Genomic DNA, 25469 nt, shown 5'->3' with positions numbered 1-25469 from the left:
ATGTTCTACGGCTCGTCCTCAGGGGCGAGTATGTCCCTCCCGTCCAAGAGCCGTCTGAAGCGCCAGAGCAGGACCTTCACACAGGTATATATATATATATATATATATATACAAGCATATACACAGAAAATTAAATTCCAAATAGGACTGGGTTTAACTATTGATTTACTGAATTGATTAGATTCTGATTTACAGTGTCCCGATTAAAACATTTTTTATTGATGCACATTTTAACTGTGCACTACAGTCGTATGTGAAGTCAAACTTTAACCCATTCAGGCTTGAAGTGCCTAAAAAAATGTCTCTAAAACCTGAGCTTAAATGCCCACTAAATGACTATTTCTCAGCCTCTGTAGCAGATATAGGAACACAATTCAAAAAGTATTTGAGAGCTCACACCTGTGGCTTTTCCTGTAAAATCGCCGACATCGTCGTCTTCAAACATAATTATGTCTTAACCATAAATCCCGGTCAATTTGTTCAGCGCGTTCAAAATCAAAATCACTGCCTTCAGAAATCTCTCCGCTGTCAAAGTCCTCCATGTTTTGAAAATTGACGTATCCGCTTTACCGACGTCTATGGTAGAATAAAATGCGCAGCCGCTCTCCCAGCTCTAATGGTAGAAATAGGGCAATGCTTTCCCGGCGTCAATGGGTTAAGAAGCCATTCAAGTTCAAAATATACAGCCTAGAAGTGCTCCAGATAGTTCAAAGCTATTAACACGTTGTCCAGCAGAGGTCACTGTGGGTGCAGCTCGGCCAAGACAGCAATGGTGTTATGTTAAGTTTGTCCTCCTTATGTAAGGAAGTTATGGTGATAGAAAAAGGTCTGGAAAAAAGAGGGTTACCACAAAAGCAGAGGATAAACATATCATTGTCACCAGTAAGATAGATCAACAACAGACTGCACCACAAATAAGGGAGGAAATCAACATGACAATGTCCAAATCCTTAACTCCAAACCCTAACCCTGACAAGGAATGTAGTACAGGAGACATTTACTGTACACAGTGTGTAAAACTGTATCGCCTGCCTGTGTTCCAGGTCCTGTACCGTACTCTGAGTTACAGAGACCGAGTTCCAGCAGAGGCTGGGACAAACACCCGTGGGGACCGGCGCTCGACAACTGAACCCCCAGAGCGGCCAGTGGACGACCCGGCTGAACTCTCCACACAGAGCTCGGCCCCCGGGGTGCTGAAGATATTTGGGGATGAGATATGTGCCGGTGCCAACTACAAGAGCGTCCTGGCCACGCCGCGCTCCAGCGCGCAGGAACTGGTCAAAGAGGCACTGGAGCGCTACTCGCTCAACAAGGATGCTGCCCACTCTTATGTCCTGTGCGATGTCATCGGACGACTGGAGGGGGGAGGCGGGATCGGAGGAGGCGGGTGGCGGACTGAGTGCTTGCGTGCGATGGGGGACAACGAAAAGCCGCTGCTGCTCCAAGAGCTGTGGAAGCCCAGAGAAGGACACGCTCGCAGGTTTGAGCTGCGCAGGAGAGCAGAGGTGGAGGAGCTCAATGCCAAGGAGAAGGACACCATCACTGCTGGTGAGCGCACACATGCGAACAAAGACGCATAAACACACACACACACACACACACACACACACACACACACACACACACACACACACACACACACTTGTGATGGACAAGGACGGATGCACTCAGAGAAAAAAAAAGAGAGAGCAGCTGTTCTAATTCCCTTTGTTTCTTAACATGTCAAACTCAGCAAAAAAGAACAGCTCATTAGCTCTTCTGCTGTGAGTGTGTGAGCACTCTCTAGGACCTTTTTGACATACTGACCTTGTCAGGACCAGTAGTCCTCATGGAGACCACAACCTGGTCCCAATGAGGCAGAACCTCATTTCTGAGGAACTGGTCACATTGAGGGCCAAGAAATGTAAGTGTGTGTTTGTGTCTGTGTGTGTGTGTGTGTGTGTCTGTGCATTTTTCATTTCAATTACATATTTTTCAGATTTATGATTACTATATGATATATCTTGCAGACCTGTGAGAAACAAAGCGGTTTTCCTCAGTCTGTAGAATGTGATGTGCATATATGTCGGGCCAATATTTGATCTAAAATGGTCATTTGACACACATTTTGGCTTTAAGAAGTAGTGTGTCTCCTGATTGTTCAGTCCTAATATGTGCATACTAGTGTATATGCAGAATAAGAGTTCCTCATCAGTTATTACGCTGTAGATATTATTTTCTGTTTCGTGTTTGTTTTATATTGAGCTGCTGTCCTGTGAAGACATTGTTTCACCTGGGTTTCATTTACACACACACACACTCACGCATGCACACAAACACACACACACGGACAGCTGGTCGATCAATTGAGTGAAAACTGAATCCTCTGTAGCCTGAGGTGTGAATTGGCCCTGGCACTCTGCTGTTTCATGAATAACACCTCTCTACTACAGTGAGGTGATAAGCACTGTCATACTAATGCACCAGCACGTATTGTGCGTCCACTGGCTCTTATCTGAACGGAAAATTCACAGTTTCTGTTGAAGATTGACTCTAATTTTCAGATAATAGTCATGGGATAAACACATTGAACAAGCTCAGAAAAATAAATGTGGTGATTTAACCTCTGCATTGCAGTAATATCAGTCCATCAGTCTCTTTAGGCACCATGTAGTGACCGTTATGTGAATTTGTTTCATTGATTGATGAAAAGTGCCAAGTACACACACACACACACACACAGTTGCCACAGACAAACAGTGAACAAGAGTGTTCTGAGAGACACAGGAAGAATTTCCAGCCTCACAGTCAGTTTGCACTTTGCAGGGTTTACTGGTTGCTATGTCAACCTCTGTGGAAGCCAGAGAGTCACTCTGCAAGAAAAAAATTTTTTGTTATTGCGCAATGCTCCGGCTTTATTTTCAGATAGCAGAGACTCTTAATCAACCCACAAAAACATGAAATCCTGACAGATTATGTTCTAATTGTGAACAAATCCTAAGAAGAAGAATCAAAACCCATTTCCAGTAGTCTGTTTTTAATGTCCATTTTCAATTTCTACTGAACAGATACTAGATATGCAAGTAATCTGGAAGAAAGGGGATAATAATATATAGCTCAAATACTTTCTTTATACATATTAATACAGATATTTTAATTTTCACCCCCTTTCTTTATTGTGTTACAGTGAAACTCACACACTGTTACTCTTGACTTTAACATGTCTTTTTTTTTCCCCCTGTGTGCATGTGCATGCACTTTTAATAACGAGATAACACTTTAAAGGTACTGTAGGATTTTCTAATTATTTGTATCTGTAACAAATATATTCTGCATTAATTGCTAAACACCTAAATTGAAAGGTGTGTTGAACTTGAAGTGACGTGTGAGGAGGAGGAAAATCCTGTTCTTTAAACCTTTAACTGTGTATACTCTCTTTTGACCCACTGGTGATATGAATCACTGGAAACCACACGCCTTTTCTGCTCCACAGTGCATGTTTGTGGTGTGCAGATGTGTGAGTGTGTGTGTGTGTGTTTATGGGGGTTATTCTCTGCTTGGTGTTTTGGTGGGTTTTTCCTTTCTCAGCTTTCCCCCCTCCTAACCCCTCCCACCCCGCTGTAGGGCTCAAAACCCCCCAATTCCTGGCGGCTCTAATGGGTCGGTCCGGACTTGGCAAACACAGAGGCTCCCCCCTACGGTGTGGTCGAGTGGTACAATCCAGCTCTAAAGGTGGGGACTGGTCTCAGGTAGGGTGGCTGTCAATCATTGCCATGGAGACCACCTTTACCTGTGTTGTCACCAGAACCACTCCCATTACCAGAGTGTGTAAGTCTGTGTGGACCATTGCATGGCGTCAAAATCTTGAAGTGAAAACCACGAGGAGCTGCTGAGTTCACTTTTCATCAGGATCACTGTTGTCAGCTCCATCCAGAGCCATTTACATCACCTGACAGGTTTTTACTTTCTTTAACACGGACGCGACTCTATCTGAGAAGATACTGTGTGCAGACGTCACTCATGAGTCAAACATACATGCTAACACCACTCCTTTAAAGCTGTGGTGCGTAACTGCAGTGACTGTTGTTGACGTTTAAACAGAAATTGAACAGTGTAACATTTTAATATTTGAATGCGGCATCCATCGTAGGAAAACAGGCTCTGTCATCAGTACAATCAGACCTGTATTCACCAGCAGTTCAGGAGTGGGTGGGGCCAAGAACCTTTTATCCAGTCAAACTGCAGAACAGCCAGATATTTGTAGGTTAATATAATTCAGCTCGTAGTATTTAGTGCTCTTGTCTTTGCAGCAGGAAGACCTGATAGGAACAAGGGTCTTTCTGCATGGAGTTTGCATGCATGCACGGTTTTCTCCGCGTTCTCCGGTTTCCTCCCACAGTCCAAAAACATGCAGATTTGGGGATTAGGCCAATTGGAGACAATGTTCTGTGATGGACTGGCCACCTATCCAGGGTGTAAACCCGTCTTTCACCTTGTGTTAGCTGGGATTGAGTGAGAATTCAGCTCTGAAACTTGTCATGGGCGCCCCTCTGTGTTTTCACTTACTACATTCTGTTAGCAGCCGTCTCATTTCACTAGCACCATGTCGCTGTTGCATCCGTCTGTCTTGATGCAAATCACTTCCTGTGTGCAGGACGGGATACACAGAGCCGACTGGAGCTGATGGGCTTAATCAGCATTGTGCAACAGTATCCATCTGCAATCACTAAGAGGGCGGGTGGGACTACAAATAGGCGGGACTAAAACTAGTCCAAATCACACATAACCGTATAAAAAATCTGCAAAATGAAAGAATAAAAACTGATTAGTGTCACGTGATAAAGGTTATGGTTATGTATGATTACCCAAACTGCAAAAGAGGGCACGGAACTACAAGGGGTTGTCGTTCTACAAATATAAAAATATGCCACTGTCTCACGCTCTGTAGAGAGACCCCACTTGAGTGTAACAGTACGTGTAGTTAAGTTACGCACTACAGTTTTAAATATGCTTTCTTTTCCACTTTTTTCTTCTGTGTCTTCAATTTCTTTTCTTGCTCTGCCCTCTCTCTATATCACTCTGCCCTCCTGTAGACATCAACGCCCAAGCTCGTAAGCTCCAGAGGAACAGGGCAAAGGGGACACTGACTCTTCCCCGCTCCAGCAACTCATCCTTCTGCCGCAGCCTCAGTGAAACCAGCCTCAACCAGGTGGGACCTCCCCCAAAGCTTAGTCAGGATGATTGATTGCTTTTATTCATGGGACTGATTTCAGCCTGGCTTTAAATCCTGAATGCTTGTAAGAAGGGCTGGGTATTGATTCAAATTTGGACTGTGATATAGGTTCCAGAGTGGTTCTATTTTCACTGCCAATTTTGTGAAATCCATTTTAACAAAACCTCAACATGACATGTTAAGGCATCTGTCATCTTTTCACAGTCTAAACTGGAGATAATTTATACTCTCCCATTTATTCTGTTAAAGTTGTTTTCTTAAATTTTTTCTGTTACTCTTTTCCTTTGGAAATGAGCTTTGTCTCCTGTCGTAACCTACCACCAGCAAACCACGAGCTCTTTAACAACCTGGATTTTTATTCTTGTCACTACCACGGTACACTCACTTCCACACGCTGCCTTCAAACCACTACCTTATTATCGCATCAGTGTGTGGACAGCGTTGGAGAGAGGTCTGAGCAAAAGGTTTGTTTAGAGGTCATATATTATGCAAAATCAACTTTTAAATCATTTAAATCCTTATATTTGGGACTCTGGAGGTCCTATCAGTCGCCAAAGTGTGAAAAAAATGACTCACTCATGTTTTTGTGGTCCTCCTCAGTCTAAGTACAGGAGATGAAACACACAATGTTGACTTCCACGCTCATTGGGACGTCACAATGCGTTAAAATCCTGAAATTGTTGTCTCGCGGAGCTCCGCTTTCTGTCTGTTTCTGTGTGTCTGTAAAACACGCGCGAGTGCAGGCGATAGCAACGGCATCTGAAAACTGGAAGTCCGCGAAAATGTTCTATTCTTGGCTCCACAGTGCAGCACAGAGTTCTACACAAACTTCCAGCCTCAGAGGATTTATCTGTCCAGTGGATACATGTTATATATGACGGCAATGTGCCTGCTAGAGCCTGCAAATGATCACTTTTCCAAATGCTAACTGCTGTTAGCTCCCAGTAGCCTCTGTGACTGATGTCATTTCCTGTCCCTTAAGTTTTCTTTTTCTTTTTCTTTTTCTTTTTCTTTTTCTTTTTCTTTTTCTTTTTCTTTTTTTACCTTTACCTTTTCTGAACAGAGCATTCTGAACAGGGCTGTTTTGGCAGGGTGATTGAACTGCTGTGGTGCTTCATCCTTATGGTATTTTGACCAAAGCATGTCACAGACATGTTCATTAGGACACCAGGGAACTAGGTTAACTTGGAGAAATAGGGTTTAATATGGGACCTTTAACACAAAAGTGATGTCGCTACATCTCGATCAAACAGCACACTTCATGTAGCCTGTAAGACTCTGTATTCCAACTTTGAGGACTCACAGAATCACGATTTGTCCAGTGCCATATTGAGGTTTTTCCACTGGAAATTCAGTCACCTGCAACAAGATTCCTATTGGACGCTACCAGTTGTTTTAGTTTCCTCTAAATGGGAACATAATTTACAAAATGAACATCATGGTCGATTGAAAAAGACCCAAAACTAGCAACAGGGACCATCGATACCTCACAAAATGTTCACTGACATTGTCAGTGACATCTTCCCCCGAGACTTCTATTCTCTATAAGTTATTTTTTTGCAACCAGCTCAGTTGCTGATCAATTGATGATACAGAGGTTGTTTGAATGATACAACAAAAGTATTCAACCTCGATACCCAGCCTGACTTGTGTCTGCGCATACGTTTACAGCTGGGAGTAGGAGAGGAGCCCAAACGCTATTACTCAACCCTGCCGGGGCCCCTTAGGGCCCGAGAACGTGAAATTGCCTCCAGTGGCCGGAGGAAAGAGGAGGGGAGTCAGGGAGGAGGAGGAGGGGTGAGGCACTCTCTCTACCAGTCACCACATCTCCTGTTGCTGCAGGGATACAATCGGCAGGTAAATGTAGTAAAGCGGTTCTTTTTGTTCGTGACCTCGTGATCGTGCTGTGACATTAATGCTGTTGTGTGTCTCAGGACTGCCTTGTTTACCTGCTGAACAGAGAGCAGCACACAGTCGGGCAAGAGACTCCGTCAGCTCGCCCCAACATCTGCCTGTTTTCTCCTGACATCCTGCCCCTCCACTGCCGCCTGCGTCGAGTCCCTGCACCCCGTCGCCATGCCAACAGCAACAAGGGAGAGGAGATGGTGGAGAACCAGCGTTTCGGTGTTGCTGTGGAGCTTGTGCTCCACGCTACAGTTCTGGTGAACTTTTCCCGCTGTGAACGCTCCACCACACTGCGACACGGTGACCTCTTGTCATTTGGAGCGCATTACATTTTCCTGTACAAGGACCCCACAGGCGCTAAGCCTCTGCCAGCTCAGACCCTGGCACGCCTTCGCACGCTGGGGCAGCTTTATGATACCGGGGTAGAGGAAGGAGAGGGCGGATCTCAGACTTGTAAGATGTGTGGTTCTGTGCTGAAGGACAGAGCAGCGCAGGCGCCTAGTGCTTCGGCAGTTAGACGCAGCTTCAAACCTCACCTGGTGAAACCCCGCTGCGGGGGCACATCAGCAGGAGGACCTATTAGTTTGTCAGGAGGGGAAGGAGGAGGAGGAGGAGGAGGAAGAGGAGGTCAGAAAAGGAGGCTACAGCTGGAGTTTGACCAGACTCATGAAGACCAGCTGTTGAACAGAATCGTTTCCCTCATCGAACCTGGAGGTGTGTGCTGTGCTTATTTTATGCTGTGTCAAAGGATTGTATCTCACTATCTATTAAGTTAATTATCACTTAATTGTTATTGTTCTGACCAGATATTATAATAATCCCTTACACTCAGTACTGGGTAGAAATAATGTGACAGTGTTATGTTACTGAGTAACTTGTCATTGCTCATCATGCACATAGTTTAGCTCTCATTCGCCCAATTATTAAAACATTTGACATACAGGTATGTGTGGCCACAACAAAAGATGGTTGAATGAAATCAAATTGCTTATTCTTAAAATAGTTTGTTGTTTATTTTGATGGTGAAAAGAACATTAATCAATGTCTGTTCAATGAGAGCAAGAGTCCTGTTTCATCCATTTGTTATCAAATATAGATATGTGAATATAGAATTGATTTATAGAAAAAGGACATTTGCAAAATTCAACTTCAATTCAATTTATTTCTAGTATTTCTAGTGTCCTTGTTACTCTGCGTTATCCGCCAATCTCATTGTCACAGGAATATTTCTTAGCTGGAGACGAGTGCCAGTGAATCATGTCAATTTTCACTGCAAGTCTAGAAAATAGCCACTGGCGCTAAAAGAGCAAATAAATGTATTCATAACTGCAGTGAAGCGAATAGAGCTGCAACAATTTATTGAATGCACAGTATTGTGCAAAAGTTTCCGGCAGGTTTCAGGTCTGTCAAATTCTGTGATCATGTGAATTTGGAATGAAGTGATGCGACTTAAAGCTGCTCTTTTATATTAGTGAGCTGTCAATGAGTTTCACTCATGCAACGTGTGTATGTCATGCTGAAGCATGTCTTGAATAAACCTGGCGTAATAGACATTTTTTACAGCAGATGTTTCTTTAAATGAAATAGTAGAACAAACACAGGATTTACCAGTAACATTAATTAAGGTTCCACTCCAGTATTAACAGAGCTGTGTTATTGTTCAAGTGTAAGGGTAGATCACGCTAAATACTAGACACCTGTAGAGAAGGTTTTTTTTTTTCTCTGAAATTGTATGTATTTGATTAAATACAAACAAACAAAAAAAAACTGCATACATATTTTCTGGATGTGTTCCAGTAAAGTGAAATAGAAATAATTATCCTCTATAGTTGTTATAGCATTGCTAAAATAACAAATCTAATTACTTCTGCACAGTACTGTACATCGGAATATTCATCTTGTTAAATGTTGTTGGTGCATTGTGATAGTGATAAAAAAATCCAGTGTTTATCTGGACTTTAAAGCGTTTTAATCTAATGATCGGGTGAATATGGTTTTTGTAAGGTAATATTACAGGGTTTTTCATACATTTGTATGACTGAGTTTGTCAAAGGCAGAGTAATTATGTGCAAAAGACTTTAAAGGTCCAGTGTGCAAAATCTAGGTGAATGTATGTATTTTTACAACGGCCCACAATAGACAAACTGAAGGCTTACATAGTTTCTCCACTTGGAAGAATGAGGTGAGGGATATTTAGCTGCAACCAGGGCCACATGGTTGGTGTAGTGGTTAACACACCGGTCAGAACAAGGGCCTTTCTGCATGGAGATTGCGTGTTCTCCACGTTCCTTCCACAGTCCAAAAACCTGCAATATTGGGATCAGGTAAATTGCACACTCTTTATTTACTGTAGGTGTGAGAGTGGATGGTTGATGGTTGATGTGGTCCTGTGATGGACTTGTAATCTGTCCAGGATGTGACCCCGCCTAACGCCCTTATGTCAGCTGAGATTGACACAGCTCCCCCCGCGACCCTCATGTGGACGATAAAGTGGTAGAGGATGGATGTAACTAACCAAAATTTTACACACTGTAGCTTTTTTCAAACAGTTTATATTCCATAATTATTTTCTTGGGTCCCTGCCACAAAGTAGTGACTGAATAAATAAATAAATAAATAAAACGCATGTATTGACTCTCTGCCAAATAGTCATTTTAAACACAGGTATAGTCTCAGAATTTGGCAGCGGTTGCATCAGTACTTAAATCCTGTCTTTTTTTTGTCAGGAGACGACCATAAGCTGACACCAGCCTACCTGCTGTGTCTGTGCATACAACACTCTGCTGCAACGTTCCCACCTGGGAGTTTTGGAAAACTGCTGCTCAAGATTGTGCGGCGAATCCAGACAATTGCATGGGTGAGTATCCGTTTACGCTCCTCTTTCTCTCTGTCTCTCTCTCTCTCTCTCTCTCTCTCTCTCTCTCTCTCTCTCTCTCTCTCTCTCTCTCTCTCTCTCTCTCTCTCTCTCTCTCTCTCTCTCTCTCTCTCTCTCTGTCTCGCTGTGGCCTCTAATTAAATTAACCTCATGTGAAGGAAAACTGTTCAACCATGTCAGGTCTGTTAAATAGTTTAACAGATTAGCGTTTCACATGTATTGTACTTTATTCCAAACAGACACATTTTTTTTTAACTGTGCTGCGAGTTGTCGGTCAAACAAAATCGGAGAAAGTTTATGAATTTTTCCGAAAGGAAAAACTTGAAAGTCTGATGGAACTTTTTCATGTTTTGCATTTTGAGAAATTTGAATTGAAAGTAGCATTTTGTAGGGATGATGATCTCTTAGCTGTTTGACAGCTCAGCTCTTTTATTCTACAGGTCTTGGCTTATGACATAACTGACCATACTATCTTACCGTAAAACACCAAACTACAAACGACAAATTACAAATGCAAATTAATCTATATAATTGATTTATCGCCAAGCTTTAATTTATATCTGTTGTTCCACATGAGATGGATTTGCCTACTTGGTGCAGGTCAAAGGTCTATTTCTTTCTAAACAAATAAAATGGGGTGAGATTGTTGTATAATTAGAGTAAATTAATTCAGGGCATTAGGGCATGAGGTGTCGCCGCAAGCATGCAAGGCTGAGTAAATATGATAGTGAGTGGTATTCCTTTTCTGCAGGTTAGTTTCTCCTACGCACATCATGAAAATTTAATGAGGCTTAATTGCTCTCTGTCTTTCTCTGTGTGCGCGTCTTTCAGGAGAAGACAAAGGAGCTGGCACAGAAGCAAGCTCAGCAGTGAGTATTACTTTTCAACATGTGCTGGAGTGAAAGAGAGCGTGTGTGCCGTATTTTGGCGTGATATTAAACTGCATTTAACCCCCCGTTGGTTGTGTGCGTGTGTCTCCATGTAGCCAGGACCCATCCTCCCTGTCTCTGCTCAGCATCTCAGACTTACTCCCAGACCTGCAGATCATCTTCTTCTGGATGTCCAACTCCATTGAGATCCTCTACTTTATACAGCAAAGAGCACCAGCGTACACACACAGCATAGAGACACTGCAAGGTACACACACACACACTATGAATGATGAGAGTGTGGATACATTATGGCTGAAGAGTCATTACTCTCAGTGACATATATACAGTTGATAGTGACACAACTGCAACAATCCCTCTCTCAGTACTTATCTCCTCAGTGTGACTCTATCTCCGTCGCGTCTGTGTCTAGGGTCAAAGGAGTCGTTGCTATCGGCGACCATCTCAGCCAATGAGGAGGCAATGACTATACTGGAGGAGGTGATCATGTACACTTTCCAGCAATGTGTCTACTACATCACCAAGGTAATCTGTCGCCGTGACAAAAGTGTCATCCCCTCAATGATCAGGATTAAACACAAACTGAAGAGCAGATTCCTGCAGACTTTCTTTAACCTGAACCATAATGTCTACTGGCCTAATCCTAACCCTGACCCTAACCTTGACTTCAGCCTAACTTTAAAACATATTGTCACCTTAGTCATTTACATTATGGGAACTTAATTTGTATAATGTGACTGTGTAAACAGATTTAGGTCCCCTAACATAAGGAATACCAGGTACACACACACATACACACACTGGTTTCCATGACATTAGTTGTGTTTCCATTACAGTTTTTCTGCAAAATGAAAGTGATTTTCTGCAATGTCATGTCCGATGCCGCCTAACACTGACCACTGTCTAACTTTAATCTTAAATTGTAGTAAATTGTAGTCATTTACATTATAGGGGCTTAATGTTTGTCCAATTTATGACTAGACCAGTAAAGAATATGATTAAATTAGGACTTTTCTATCATCTCAGATGTCTTTAAATTTGTGTGTCTGTGTGTGTCCAGGCTCTTTATGTCGTGTTGCCAGGTTTGTTGGACTGTAATCCATTCCCAGTAGACAGCTCTGAGCCCTGCTGGAAAGGAGGCGTGGGGTTTCCTGAACCTATACGCAGGGTCCTGCAGGTGAGGACGCGTGCTGTTGTGCAGTCACAGCAGCTAGTGATTTAATAATTGGTCGATTCATTGCTTGACAGAAATGAATTCACAGCTAATTGATTAAGTCATTTAAAAAGTCATTTATCAGGGAAATGTGCTAAACATTCCCCAGAGAACAGCTCTCAGATGAATTTGCAGTGTTTGGTAACACTTTACATTACTGCTCAGTGATAAAATGATATATGTGGGACATAAGGGAAGATGAATTTTAACCATAAGATATGGTAAAAATCAATTTAGTTTGAACTGAAATTCTCATTTCCAACCTATTACTTTGGAAATAACCGTATCACTGTAATAGTATATTCTTCACACTTTTACTTAGCTGGAAAATATGGTACCATCATAATATAAATTTCCTATCAAAAAACATGTTTAACAATATTTATATGCTCATCTGTACGTATGCATATGTTTTTTTTTATGTTTGTGCAGGTGTTTCAAAATGCCCAGGAGCTCATGCAGGTCTATGAAGTCCACCCTGAGATCCAGGCTCAGATGTTTGCTTACCTCTTCTTCTTCTCCAATGTGTCGCTGTTTAACCAGCTGATGGACAAAGGTAAGGGCAAAAAAAAGCATCTACACTCGTTTCGCTTTCTGCCATTGGACCTCCCTCAGGATTTGTACTGTTGTTAGAGTGTGTGACAGAGAGAGAGAGAGAGAGAGAGAGAGAGAGAGAGAGAGAGAGAGAGAGAGAGAGAGTGTCCTTGTGTCCTTGTCAGCATTTTGACAGAGACGGCCCAGATTTGTCCTCAATGCCCTTCTCCATCTGCATTCTCTTTCTCCCCCTTCTTCATCTTCTTTCTCCTCCTCCTTGCCTTCCCTCTTTCCATCTGGTCATCCGGGGGGTGAGACAAAGAAGAGTAGAGGTTGGATTGGGTGAAGAGATAGAGGAGGGGTGGGGTAAAAAAAAAAAAATTAGAGGGCAGAGAGTGAAGGGTAAAAGGCTGGAAGGCGAGTCACATGTTTTGATGACCTTGCTAATTGTCTTTTTACTGTGTCTAAATACAGCAAACAGTCATTTAGTGCATAAATATTTATATAATAATTGTCCGACCATCCATCACTTTTTGTAACACACATTTAGACACACACACACACACACACACATGCTATATGTCTTCATTAGGCAGTGGTGACAGGAGAGATCACATGTCTGGCCCAGAGAGGAGAAATACCTTTATATTCCTGCAGTCTCTTCCGTTTCCCTCCGTCCTACCTTCTGTCTCTCTTTCCTTCTCTTAGTTGCCGCCCTTTTTATGTCACTCGTTGATATTTGTCTGCTTATGGTGTCCGTGGTAACAGTTAAATGAGTCTGTAGCGTAATGCAGCTCACACACTCGTGCTCGGAAGCTGTTCAGACTTGCTCTTGAGCGTGCGCGGCAATTTCAAACAAAATAACAACAATGATCGTAGTTTTCTACTATAGCAAAGGAACAACATGTTTATTTTATATTAATATTGTTGTTGTTTTTTTGCATTGCACAAACACACAACCTTGTCAGAATTAGTAGGGTATAGAGATTGTAATGGAACGCTCCGTCACTCACCCCACCCTTTCCCCAGCATGTCAGAAAACGTACATACCAAAGGATCATGCCATTATTATTTATTTTAGTCGTCACCTCTCAGAATTTACGTATAAACTGCTTGTTGTAAGGCTACAAAAGCCACATTTTTTTTATTTTGAAGCAGTTATACACTTCTATAAGTATACTTATGGGTAGTATGTTCCATTTCCAACAATAAACTTGTCTAAATGTTGCACACTGGACCTTTAATATCAGCATGGCCACACATATCCACATGTGCAGGATGTGTACGCCTCCATCTGTCACACTGGTTCACACTGAACTGTTCTCCACATACATTTCTTTCTTTTTTCTTTTGTCAGAGGAGTTGTAATTGGCATGTATCATGTCACCATCTCTGGTTGCTTAAACAAAATTAGGTCCTGAACTAAATATCTACATTAAAACTGTCAGATTGAGCATTTCCTGGCTCACACAGATAATGCACAGCCCTTTTTTGTGTATTTCTGCAAACCTGCTGTTAGGAAGCATTATGACACCACTGCTCAGAGGTTAAGTGATGTCTCGTCTGTTTGCTGACCCGTGCCTCACACGCAGATTATTGTATGCCTAGACATAAGCCTATTACACAGACATGTACGTGTGTGTGTGTGTGTGTGTGTGTGTGTGTGTGTGTGTGTGTGTGTGTGTGTGTGTGTGTGTGTGTGTGTGTGTGTGTGTGTGTGTGTGTGTGTGTGTGTGTGTGTGTGTGTGTGTGTGTGTGTGTGTGTGTGTGTGTGTGTGTGTGTGTGTGTGTGTGTGTGTGTGTGTGTGTGTGTGTGTATATAACATATGGCCCAATATTTGAATGGTTATGTGAGAGCTGTTGTAGGATAATGTTTTCTCATCATTGTCTGTTTGAAACTTTATATGTTCAGCATCAGCTCTAGCACCAATAAAACACACACCTTTTAAAAGCTTTATTTATATATAATTAGGACACATCTGTGTCAGTGAAATACAATTTAAAGGCTATATTAAAGGTGCTATATGTAAGAATGTGGCAAAAACGGTTACTACATTCAAATTCAAAGTTCCGAGGTCTTTTAGATTTCGTTTTCTGACGTAACTGGTAACCCGTGGTTGCTCGGCAGCTGAGACACTACTGACTGCAATGATTGGTAGACGGCGGTAGGTGGCGCCACATGCCAAAACATGATTTCAAAACATAAACATGATTTGCAGTCTGCAAAATATTTTTTTTAATGCAAATATTTTGGCTGTACTGTTGTTGTTGGTGGTGAGTTCAGTTTGTTATATGAACATTATTCCTGAGTCTCTGTGACATATTAGGAGGATTTTATGGCCAGTTGCTTTAGAATTATTACATAATGCACCTTAAAGTGAGACTGTAGTTAAATGGGCAGTCCATATAACTTTTCATACAAGTCTTTCCATTATGCAACAATCAATCCATTATTTTGAATGTGAGTATTTTCTGGTTTCTTTGCTCCATTTGACAAATAAATCATCCATCCATCCATTATCTACCGCTTTTTCCTCCACCAGAGGGTCACGGGGGGTGCTGTGCCTATCTCAGCAGACATTGGGTGATAGGCGGGGTACACCCTGGACAGTTCGCCAGTCCATCACAGGGCCACATATAGAGACAAACAACCATTCACTCACACACTCACACCTACGGTCAATTTAGAGTGACCAATTCCAAATAAATCATTAAAATGTAATAATTTTAATAATAATAAAACAGGACATCTGAGAACATCATTATTTTTTAAAATTTTTGGGAAACACCGATCAACATTTTTCAACATTTTCTGACATTATATCGACCAAACGAATACTGGATTATTTGAGAAAATAATCGACAGATTCATCAGTTCTGAAGATAATTGTTAATACTACAACACTTAGTGATTTCAGTAAAAATTGTTTGAGTTTAAAATGGGTCTTTTGATAGTTTTGCTGTAGTTTCATGCTGCCATACTTCTGTTTTTTCATCTCTCCTTTTATGTCATGTTGGTTTTGATTAGAGTTCAAGAGTGTTAATCTATTTAGCAAATTCTTTGACTGTCTCTTACCATCTGGGTTTTCTTTCTGAATCTGCAAGACATGCAGATTAGAGTTAAATGAAAACTGTGACCTGTTGAGTATATTTGCCCTTCCTCTTGCCCACTGTCTGCTGGGATTCGTTGGCTTTAATCAGTTACTAAGATTATATTGCAGCAGTGCTTGTAAAAGTAAAGGAGCTGCATGTGGCACATTTCATCTTCAACTCGTGTCCATCTGAGGCTTGAACTGGGGAAAAGGATGAGGATTCCAGAAAGCTTATACCAACATCAGGGCTGCAGTGAGGTAATGCACCAACAGTTTGACAAAGGCTAGATTTAGAGTTATTGCCTCCTTGACTTGCCACAAGATGTGTTGAGAGTTTTTTTAATGTGATGCAGAGAAAGAAGGGGGTTAGAGGGAGAGAGAGGAAAGCAGGATGTGTACTGGAACCCAGTCAGCTGAGCTCCTCTGCATCACTTGGCGTGTGTGTGTGTGCGTGTGTGTGTGTGTGCACGTGTGTGTGTGTGCGTGTGCGTGAGTGTACTCTGCTAGGAGAAGACAGCTGGTGGCTGTTGTTTCATTGACTTCACTATCAACTTACTAAAAAATTGATGTCTCTATTGCTGCACGGTACACACATTAACACAGACACTATTTCCACTGCCTCCATCTCAGACGTGTACAGACCCAACCCTCGAGCAGAACTTCACTGTCGCATTTCTGTTGAAGGGCCACACAGTTAGTGTAGTGGTTAGCGCTCTTGCCCACAGTCCAATATGTGCAATATGAGGATTAGGGAAATTAGGAGACTCTAAATTGACTTGGTGTGAATGGTTTTGTCTCGATATGTGGCCCTGTGATGGACTGCTGACCTGTCCAGGGTGTACCCCGCCTATTGCCCTAATGTCAGCTTCTCAGCTCAGGATCAAGCGCTAGAAAAGGGATGGATGGATTTCTGTTGAAACATGTGCATGAGCATGTGTGTGTTTGTATCTAGGTCCATCCCGAGGTTGGCTCCAGCGGTCCAAGGTGCTGCAGATTCAGGCATGTCTGCGAATGGTCATGGAGTGGGCGAGCAGGTCCAGTCTCGGACATCTGGCTGACAAATTCTTCACCAAACTCAACAGCACCGTTTCCATACTGGCCACACCCCCACAACAGCTCACACAGGTAACACACCGACCCGCAACAGATTGGCCATTTTGACTGATCACTGTAGGACAATGACAGGCTCTAAGTAATGACATGAATCATGACTGGGCTTCCTCAGTTTCAGGGTGTATGCTTGGCCGTTGTAACACCTGTATTTTTACTGCTATAACATTAGATAATGGCTGTGGTCCAAAGGACCCATAGTTCTCAAAGCACTTTCATTTCTAATCCATGCCTCATTGTCTTAATTGTTCTTGATGGATTGAATCAGGGACCCTCTGGTGGATAAAGTTCCACTTCACCTCCTCTGCCATGATAAGGTTTATTACACAGGGATCTCCCAGGACTTATGATTAAGTTCTATTGTACTTAGTTTTTTTTTCTTCTCCCCCTCTTCATCTCCAGCGGAGTTGGCGAGCATTGTCAAGTGAGCACCCGACTCTGAAACCGGTCCAGCTGCACCGGATTCTCACTCAGTACCAGCTCACTGCAGAGATAGGCCCTGTTCCAACATGGCAACCCAGCAGCGAGGATGAGGCTTACATATACAGAACAGGTACTTGTATGAATTAATGAGTTTATTTTTGTAGTCAGTGGAATCGATTAAATGAAGCTTGTAGATACATTATACTTTACCTTTAACTAAATATCATCAGGTTTCTGGTTTTTGAGCTGGAGAGCAGCTCTTTTCTGGAGGTTGTTAGTGAAGGTCAAGTGATCACAAAATAGATGAGAACAAGGAAATTCACCATAAATGATATCAATTGAGCTTAGTTTCTATTTAAAAGGAGCGTGATATTTCTGAGACTGACATTGATTTTTTTTTATAATTCACAGTATAGGATCTGTGTCTACACTCACTTGGCAGTTTGTTAGATTCACCTCGCCAGAAATAATACAACAGTCGGGCAGTAAATTGTGCTTTCACTTTGTGTTGAAATTATTGTCTATGTATTATCTAATATTTTCTCATCACCCAAAAAGAGCTGATTTGGTTGAATGGAATGGGGACGTAGTTTATGACTTATGGAAGACATTAGTAGAATTCCTAATCGTGCAAGATAGCAGTGTGAGGTGTGTGCTCTCTAAGTGCTTTCTCTAGTTTTATTAAATGTTCCGTTATCTGGTTGCTTTGTTAGTCAAGTTAAGATCACACTTCACACACAGAGCAGAGAGTAATCAGAAGCGTGTCGAAGTATCCTAGTTTCTGACTCGAGCTTCCACTGGGTGTTCAGGTTTCTTCAAATCAGGTTAAAAGCTGCTCTAGATTCCAGAAACTAGAGTATGATGTTACACACAAGTAGCAAGTGGTCTTGACGTCACTCATAAGAACCTGGACTCTTAAAACCTCCAGAAAGACGTTCAAATGTGTCTCCTGCAACCAGACTCATGTTGGCTGGTATGTGGACACTGGTGTCCAGGCATATGATCTGTACTTCATCTTGTATTTTCCTCTAAATGTGAACAGAATTGACATATTTGACAGTTGATGTAATGTTAACTGATGTCATTAATTAAGTGAGAATCATGCTAATCCTCCCGTGGACCAGAGGCCTCAAACTCATGCCCCGCGGACCACATGTGCCCCCCCCCTTAAAATTCACGTGGCCCATCTTTTAATATGTACTTTTCTGTATGGGTTTTTTAATTGAAAGATGAATTTTGCATCATAAATGAGTTTATATTGCCACATTGGCATCCATTCCAGAGAACTGGAAGACTGGTCCACTTTTTAAATTGTTTTTCAAATCAGACACAAAAACCTGATCATAACTAGATCAGCTGGCAGGAAGCAGGATACTCGCTGTGCATTTCACAAAAGCAAGACGTCTCAGGACAATCTCCAGATCATCCCTGGAGGTCAGTGCATGTCTGAGAGCAGCTAATGTAAGCGTGGAAACAAAAGTAATCCTGAACTTAGGTTATAAATCTGCTTTCATTGATTCTTTAATGTTCCAGTACAGAACCTCTGTTCTCCTCCTCCTCCTCCCCACCACATTGTCTTTGCTTCACCAAGAGAGTGAGAGATAGAGAGAGCAGCAGTGATCCAGGGGCTGATATGCTGAGTACAGAGCTTTGAATCAAAGACACTAAGCCTGTTTTTCTGATAGTTTCTCAGCACATATAGTGGAGCACTGTGAGGGTTTAGGAGGAAAGTTTTTGTGAGAACTTCCTGCCGTTTTCAGCCATATTCTTATGCAGCCATCAAAAGTCTGACTCCACCTTTAGATTTGTGATGACCATACAGATTATGTTTTTTATTTAAATCACACATCTTTCAGAAAAAAAAAACTATATCTATAGGTTCAAGTGTTTAGTACGACCTACCTGTACACTTATATAGTAGCACAACCCTGGTTCTCTTTAACCTGGACTGGAGCTCTCATTAATATTATTGGTAAAAACCTGTGTTTTTCTAAAAAACTGTTTTATGTCTAAAAATATATATATTTTTTAAAGTCTACAAAAAGTTCAGGTTTATTCAAGACATGCTTGAGCATCACATATACAGTACATGTTGAATAAGTTTATACTTTCTGTCACATCACTCATATGCAGACACATGAAGTTTTTTTTTTCCTTTAAAAAGTTATGCACAACAGCTTTAAGAAGTTATTAAGAGATTCCTTTATTGCCACTGTATACATGGTAGAATGCAATTTAGAGGGCTTCCTTGAAAGTGCACACGTACAAACAACAAGCAACAAACAAGAGTAAAATAGGATAAAAACAAATAGGAAACATGAAAAAAAGAATGGGGTTTTAGCAGCTGTTAAAGGTGCATTATGTAATAAATCTAAAGCAACTGGCCATAAAATCCTCCTAATATGTCACAGAGACTCAGGAATAATGTTCATATAACAAACTGAACTCACCAACAACAACAGTACAGACAAAATATTGCATTAAAAAAAATATTTTGCAGACTGCAAATCATGTTTATGTTTTGAAATCATGTTTTGGCATGTGGTGCCACCTACCGCCATCTACCAATCACTGCAGTCAGTAGAGTCTCAGCTGCCGAGCAACCACGGGTTGCCAGTTAAGTCAGAAAACGAAACGTAAAAGACCTCGGTATTTTGAATTTGAACGTAGTAATCGCTTTTGGCCACATTCTTACATATGGCACCTTTAGGTTAAAAATGACTGCTCATGAGTTAAATGATCAAACCTAAGTTAAAATACTATTGCATGTGTGTTGAAAATTATATTGTGCAGCGTATGTACAGAGGTTAATTAATGTGTAAGTTCAGGGTGGTTATATTTTGTGACTTATGCACAATTATGACTACGCATTTTGTAAAGCGTGGAGATGAGACCTATAAACACACACCCCCTGGATGTCCATATAAGGAGTTGTGTATTATACCCACACTGCATCAAGGGTGCGTCTGTGGCACAGATTTGTGCCGCGTGAGCATGAAGGGTTAATACTCCAGAGGGATACAGGTCAAACAGGTGGAAACTGGGGTGAGAGGGGTCCTTCATAATATTCTTTGCCCTTATGAGACAGCGAGAGCTGTAAAGGTCAGGACACAAGAAACACACCGCACCAAAATCGAGAGCTCCAAGCCGCTGTCCGTTCACGCCACCATGAATCTCCTAGTATTTATGTGTCTTTGTGTCTGAAATCTGCACAACAGTGAGAGTAAGAGCCTGGTGAAGCAAGTGTCTCTGAGTGTATATACAGTACATGAGTGTGTGTATTTGTGTGTGTTCAGTGGACCTCCTGGAGAGCTTTGAGAACCACCCCCCCATCGTGTTGCCCAGCGCCGGGTTCAGAGTGGACTTGGACAGCGAGTGTGTGGAAGACAGCATCTACAGACAGCTGCTCTACATCCGCCATTACCTGTGGGGCCTGCGCACCAAGACGCAAACACACGCCAACGCACCCATCGTGCACACACACTCCAACGGAACCAACACAGCGGACTTGCAGGTCAAAAGAATGCCATATATACTGCGTGCTGTCAGCTACACACACACACGCAGCAGTAATCCAGACCATGTGCCTCAGCAGCTGGGGTTGTTGAGGAGTTCCTTATAATCCCATAAATGAAAGACAAAAACCCCTATACTTCAGCCAAACCACACACACACACATTCACAGAACCCTAGACATGGTTAAATCATAGTTAATCTGATTAGTCTTTCGGGCTGTCTAATTAGTGCAAACGGCTGACTAGACCATAATCCCTGGTGTTACTGCACCCTCATATGTACACATAGAGCACACATAAGCACATATACATTCACATATGCCGTAAAAGTATTTTGTCTTATCGTTACACATTTAAACTTAGATCATCTGTAAAGGGAAGTGTTGCACTTCTAAAGCACACAAATGCTGTAGTTTAGGTGGAATGTCTTTTTGTCATCTTTTGCATCCCCACAAATTGATGTCATGTCATACAGGCTTCTTAAATCAATCTGTCCTGTCCCGACACAGAGGGAGCAGTTGCCCACGGCCCACAGCAGTCCACGCTCTGCGGGTCCCGCGGAGGACGTGATGGCAGAGACGGTAGAGGACAGAGGACGGGAGAGAACCTCAGGCCAAACACATACACACAGCCTCAGAAGGAATGGCACCATACACCACGTACGAATGGCAAACCCTGACCCGTCCTGCCTCTTGACCCCTCCTAACACCCCACTCTACCCAGATGGAGGAGGAGGGCATGGTCCAATCTTGGGGCCCAACACGCAGACTAATGGCTGTACCAGCAGAACTCTAACAGAATCTAAGAAGACCAATGGACTCGTCGCCAATGGATTGGAGGGTAGGCTGAAATATATGTACAGAAGGACAAAATAACAGGAACACAGTGCTATAAAATAATATCAGGAGGAAACACAATAATCTAACAGTATAACGATCATAAAGAGGTATTTCGTAGGGTTTTTGTCATTGAATACACTGTGTTTTTGCTATTTTGTCACACTTTTTTTTTTTTTAAACTACACCTCTTTGACACAAAGCCTCCTCCCTTTATCACACATTTAAAATGATTTTAATGAAACTGACTCAGTCATAAGTAAATGAATGCAAATCATCAAGAAGACACAGGACTTCATAACAGCATTTAATGTTAATGAGTCATATCATGGCAGATGCAGGCCATTAATAATGAATGATCCTGTTTTGAATTGCTGCACAATTTATTATTAGTAGTACACGGTAAACAACGGAGATATTTCAGTGCTGCACATTCTGTTATATAGAGATTATATTGTTACAAACTGGATGGATGCACATGATTATAAATAAGATTGTGCTCATGCTCAGTTCACAGCAGCATTTATTTATTTCTCGGTTAACAGCTCCGCTCATCTGCGTCTCATTGCTTTTTTACTCACCAGTTTTTAAAGACAACATTTACATTTAGGTAGATGTTGATATTAGTAATGGCAATACAATAAGTTGACCTTAAGTGATAGTTATGTCCTTCTTAAGTGTGATAATATGAGATACTGACACATTGTTATTGCTGTGTATGATGTGTGTTTGAGGCTGACAGCGAGAGAAAACACATTTGAGCTATGATCTTAATAGTCTGCTGTTTTCTTGCTGTTAAACAACCTTTTTTAATTGGAGATGTAAACATTTCAACACAAAATGTGCAAATTGACTGTACTGTACATTGAGACACTTTGATGTGGAAGAGTGAGTGATTTACATACTTAATTTTCCCATCAGTAATGGCTGTGTGACATCGAGATAAAGAAGCAAACACGAAATGATTTAGAAATCATGATGTCAGTGACTGCTGCTCAGAGCCATGATTTCTCTGAAAAGGACCATGCTTGTCTTCTCATGGTTCTCAGTATAGTAGGGCCAGCAGGGGGCGCACACAGCTCACAGAGTGCTGACGAAATGTCAGCATCTCATACAACCATACTTCAAAGAAAAATACTAATCATGCAATATATGTGTGTGTGTTTGTGTATGTGTGTGTGTTTATATATATATATATATGTAGAGCGAGAGAGATTTAGTGTTTAAGTTTGCCTTTAGTGCATGACCAGACAGACCAGGCACAGGAATTATTGTGTAAAAAGGCAGAGAAAACAAGAACAAGACAGAAATACAGAATTATAAATACAAAATGTTAAAGTAATCATGCAAAAAATAGGCAACGGTGATACGGCTGGATATTTGACACTACATAAAAATAGAATTTATTTAAAAAAAAACAAAAAAAAAACAATATACATGCAAACCTACTACCTTAATAAAATATGCAATTTCAAGGGAACTGTACAAGGCTGTTAACAAGTGGAAACTATTCAAGCCGTACATTTTCCAAGGGAATATTGCACAGGTTTCCATTTTATTGCACACAAAGTTTAAAGTGGCATTAGTTAAGTGCTTTGTCACAGATTCATTATTAGGGTTGGGTCAAAAATATTGATTTCCTCATGCAAAATGATAATCAATACACCAGGCCAAATATCGATATTTTAATCCATAATAATAATTAAAGCACTCTAAAGTAAAGAGTCCCTGTCAGTTTCACGTGCAGGGAGTCACTACTTCACGTCTCCTTGTGGCTGCGCTGCTCAAATGAATGAGGGAAACTTGGGCAGAAGTTACCTGGCAACTGTATTGCTCTTCCTAACATAATAAGGTTATGATGACAAAGTATAATTTTCCTTTAGTTCCTCTGTGGCTCAGAATGAATCAATGCAACTTGAAATTGACCCTCGTTGTGTAGCTGAAATGCTTGAGTTGGTTTGAGTTGGTTTGTCAGCCTGTGTTGTTTTTACAGTGTCGTCGGTGACATTTACAGGCTCCTGTGTTTGAAGTTGCTCCTTTTGCATGTGTCTCAGTATCTGTGTACGTCTCTTGTAAAACCCCATAGCAAGACCCTGTGTGTGTGTGTTTGTGTGTGGGTGTCTGTGGATGTTGGGTGCCCGTGTCTTCTGCAGGGTGTATTAGTGGGTGTGAGTTTCCTTTCCCTGTATCCTCCCCTGGCGCCCCTCCCCTCCCTGATGACTTGTGTGTGGTGTTTGTAGTGGAACTGGACAAGGGACCCTACGGACTGGGCATGGGACTCATAGACGGCCTGGTGAGTTTTACGAGACGAATTCATTGAAATAATAGTAATAAAGAAACCTTGATATCAATTCTTCACAAGCTTATGGTGAAAATGTAGAATACAGAAATAATAATCTGCACTCATACCTGGCGTTCCACTATGTTTATGCACATACACACTTCCACTAACATTACATGTTTTATTTTTAGAGATACTGAATCATTAGTAAATGATTAATTAAGATCTAAATGAATTGTTTATTAATGTTCATCCAGGTAGCATTTACACCATATGGTGAATGATTAGTAGATGCATTAGTTAGCTGTTACTTAATGCTTATTCACTCCAAATAAACACCATTAGGAAACTACATTATTAATGGCTTACTAATATATTAACTATTGTGTTCATTAATGCTGAGTAACGCATACATAATGATGACTAATTACAATATTAAACTTTTATTAATGCTTAATAATTGATTAACTAACTTTGAGTAGTAAATATTAACTTCTTATTAATGCATCAACTAATATGTTAACTAATGCTAAGTAATACATAATGATGGTTAATATATTATTAAAGAATTAATTCATGCTTAATAATGTACTAACTAACGTTAATTAAGGGACCCTACTTGTAAAGTGTTACCCAAAGTCAACCTTACACTACACTCATGTAGTGTTCACACTGCTCACACGAACGCTTGTCCCTCCTGCAGCACACGCCACTCAACGCTCCAGGCATCTACATCCGGACTCTGATCCCTGACGGACCTGCTGCCTCCGACGGCCGACTGAGGATCGGAGACCGCATCCTGGCCGTGAACGGGACGAGTCTGATCGGTGCGGACTACCAGAGGTACAGACCGTGTTCCTGTTCTGTGCTGCCTGTTGGAGATTTATGATACTAGTGGTTGATGCTGACATGAGTGACAGAGTGAGCGGTCCCACAATGACTGTTGACCCACCCTCTCTTAAGTGAATCAATTAATTTGATTGATTGGCGCGAGGCTCAGACAGTGATGCCCCTTTATCGCTTCTCTGTCTCTGCTGAGCTTCATGTAACCAGACTCTTTTTCTCCCCCCACTGTCTGCTTCCTCTGGCATTATTTGTGCAGCGCGGTGGATCTGATTCGTCTGGGAGGAGGTCGACTTCGCTTCCTGGTCGCAAAGTCTGACCCCGAAGTGTCAGAGAAGATCAGCGCCTCCTCCTGCTGACCACATCCACTGCCTGGCTCAGAAACACACACACACACAGACACTACAGGAGAGGTAGAACAACGAAGGGACACAGACACGACGAATCCTTCATGCTTTCACATACGCGGCATGAAATATGAATGTGAAAACTACTGTCAGCACAGCACAAAGTCAAGCAATCAAACTGGAGCTAACACTCCATCACTCCACACCATGACTTCCAGACCTGCCTCACTCCTGCGCGGTCTGTGTGACAGCGGTTTAAAAGCACAGTCAATTTTCACATTTTTAATTCACCACTGGGCTGTTGGAGCATGAGTGCACATTGGATTTAGTTAACTATATTTCAGGTGTTAGGTAGCATGGTACAACAGTTTCCCAGCTGTCACACAAGTGGAC

At 41.7% G+C, this 25469-nt stretch overlaps 1 protein-coding gene across 1 annotated transcript; it reads left to right on the top strand.

The window, feature by feature from the left end:
- Positions 1-25088, top strand: radil (Ras association and DIL domains; the record flags this gene model as incomplete). Its single annotated transcript, XM_083909100.1, has 19 exons — positions 1-84; positions 1044-1548; positions 3604-3711; positions 5073-5188; positions 6884-7069; positions 7147-7831; positions 9844-9974; positions 10824-10861; positions 10978-11129; positions 11295-11407; positions 11943-12059; positions 12528-12651; positions 16674-16846; positions 17234-17384; positions 20551-20768; positions 21279-21609; positions 23759-23898; positions 24590-24729; positions 24989-25088. The coding sequence occupies 19 exons, from the start codon at positions 1-3 to the stop codon at positions 25086-25088; spliced, it is 3612 nt and encodes a 1203-aa protein (XP_083765226.1).
- Positions 25089-25469: the final 381 nt, after the last annotated feature.

The sequence above is a fragment of the Microchirus variegatus genome, assembly GCF_963457635.1.
Source record: "Microchirus variegatus genome assembly, chromosome: 23".
NCBI classification, from domain to species: domain Eukaryota; kingdom Metazoa; phylum Chordata; class Actinopteri; order Pleuronectiformes; family Soleidae; genus Microchirus; species Microchirus variegatus.
Note: the sequence above shows the minus strand (reverse complement) of the source record. Positions and strands in the feature narration are given on the sequence as shown.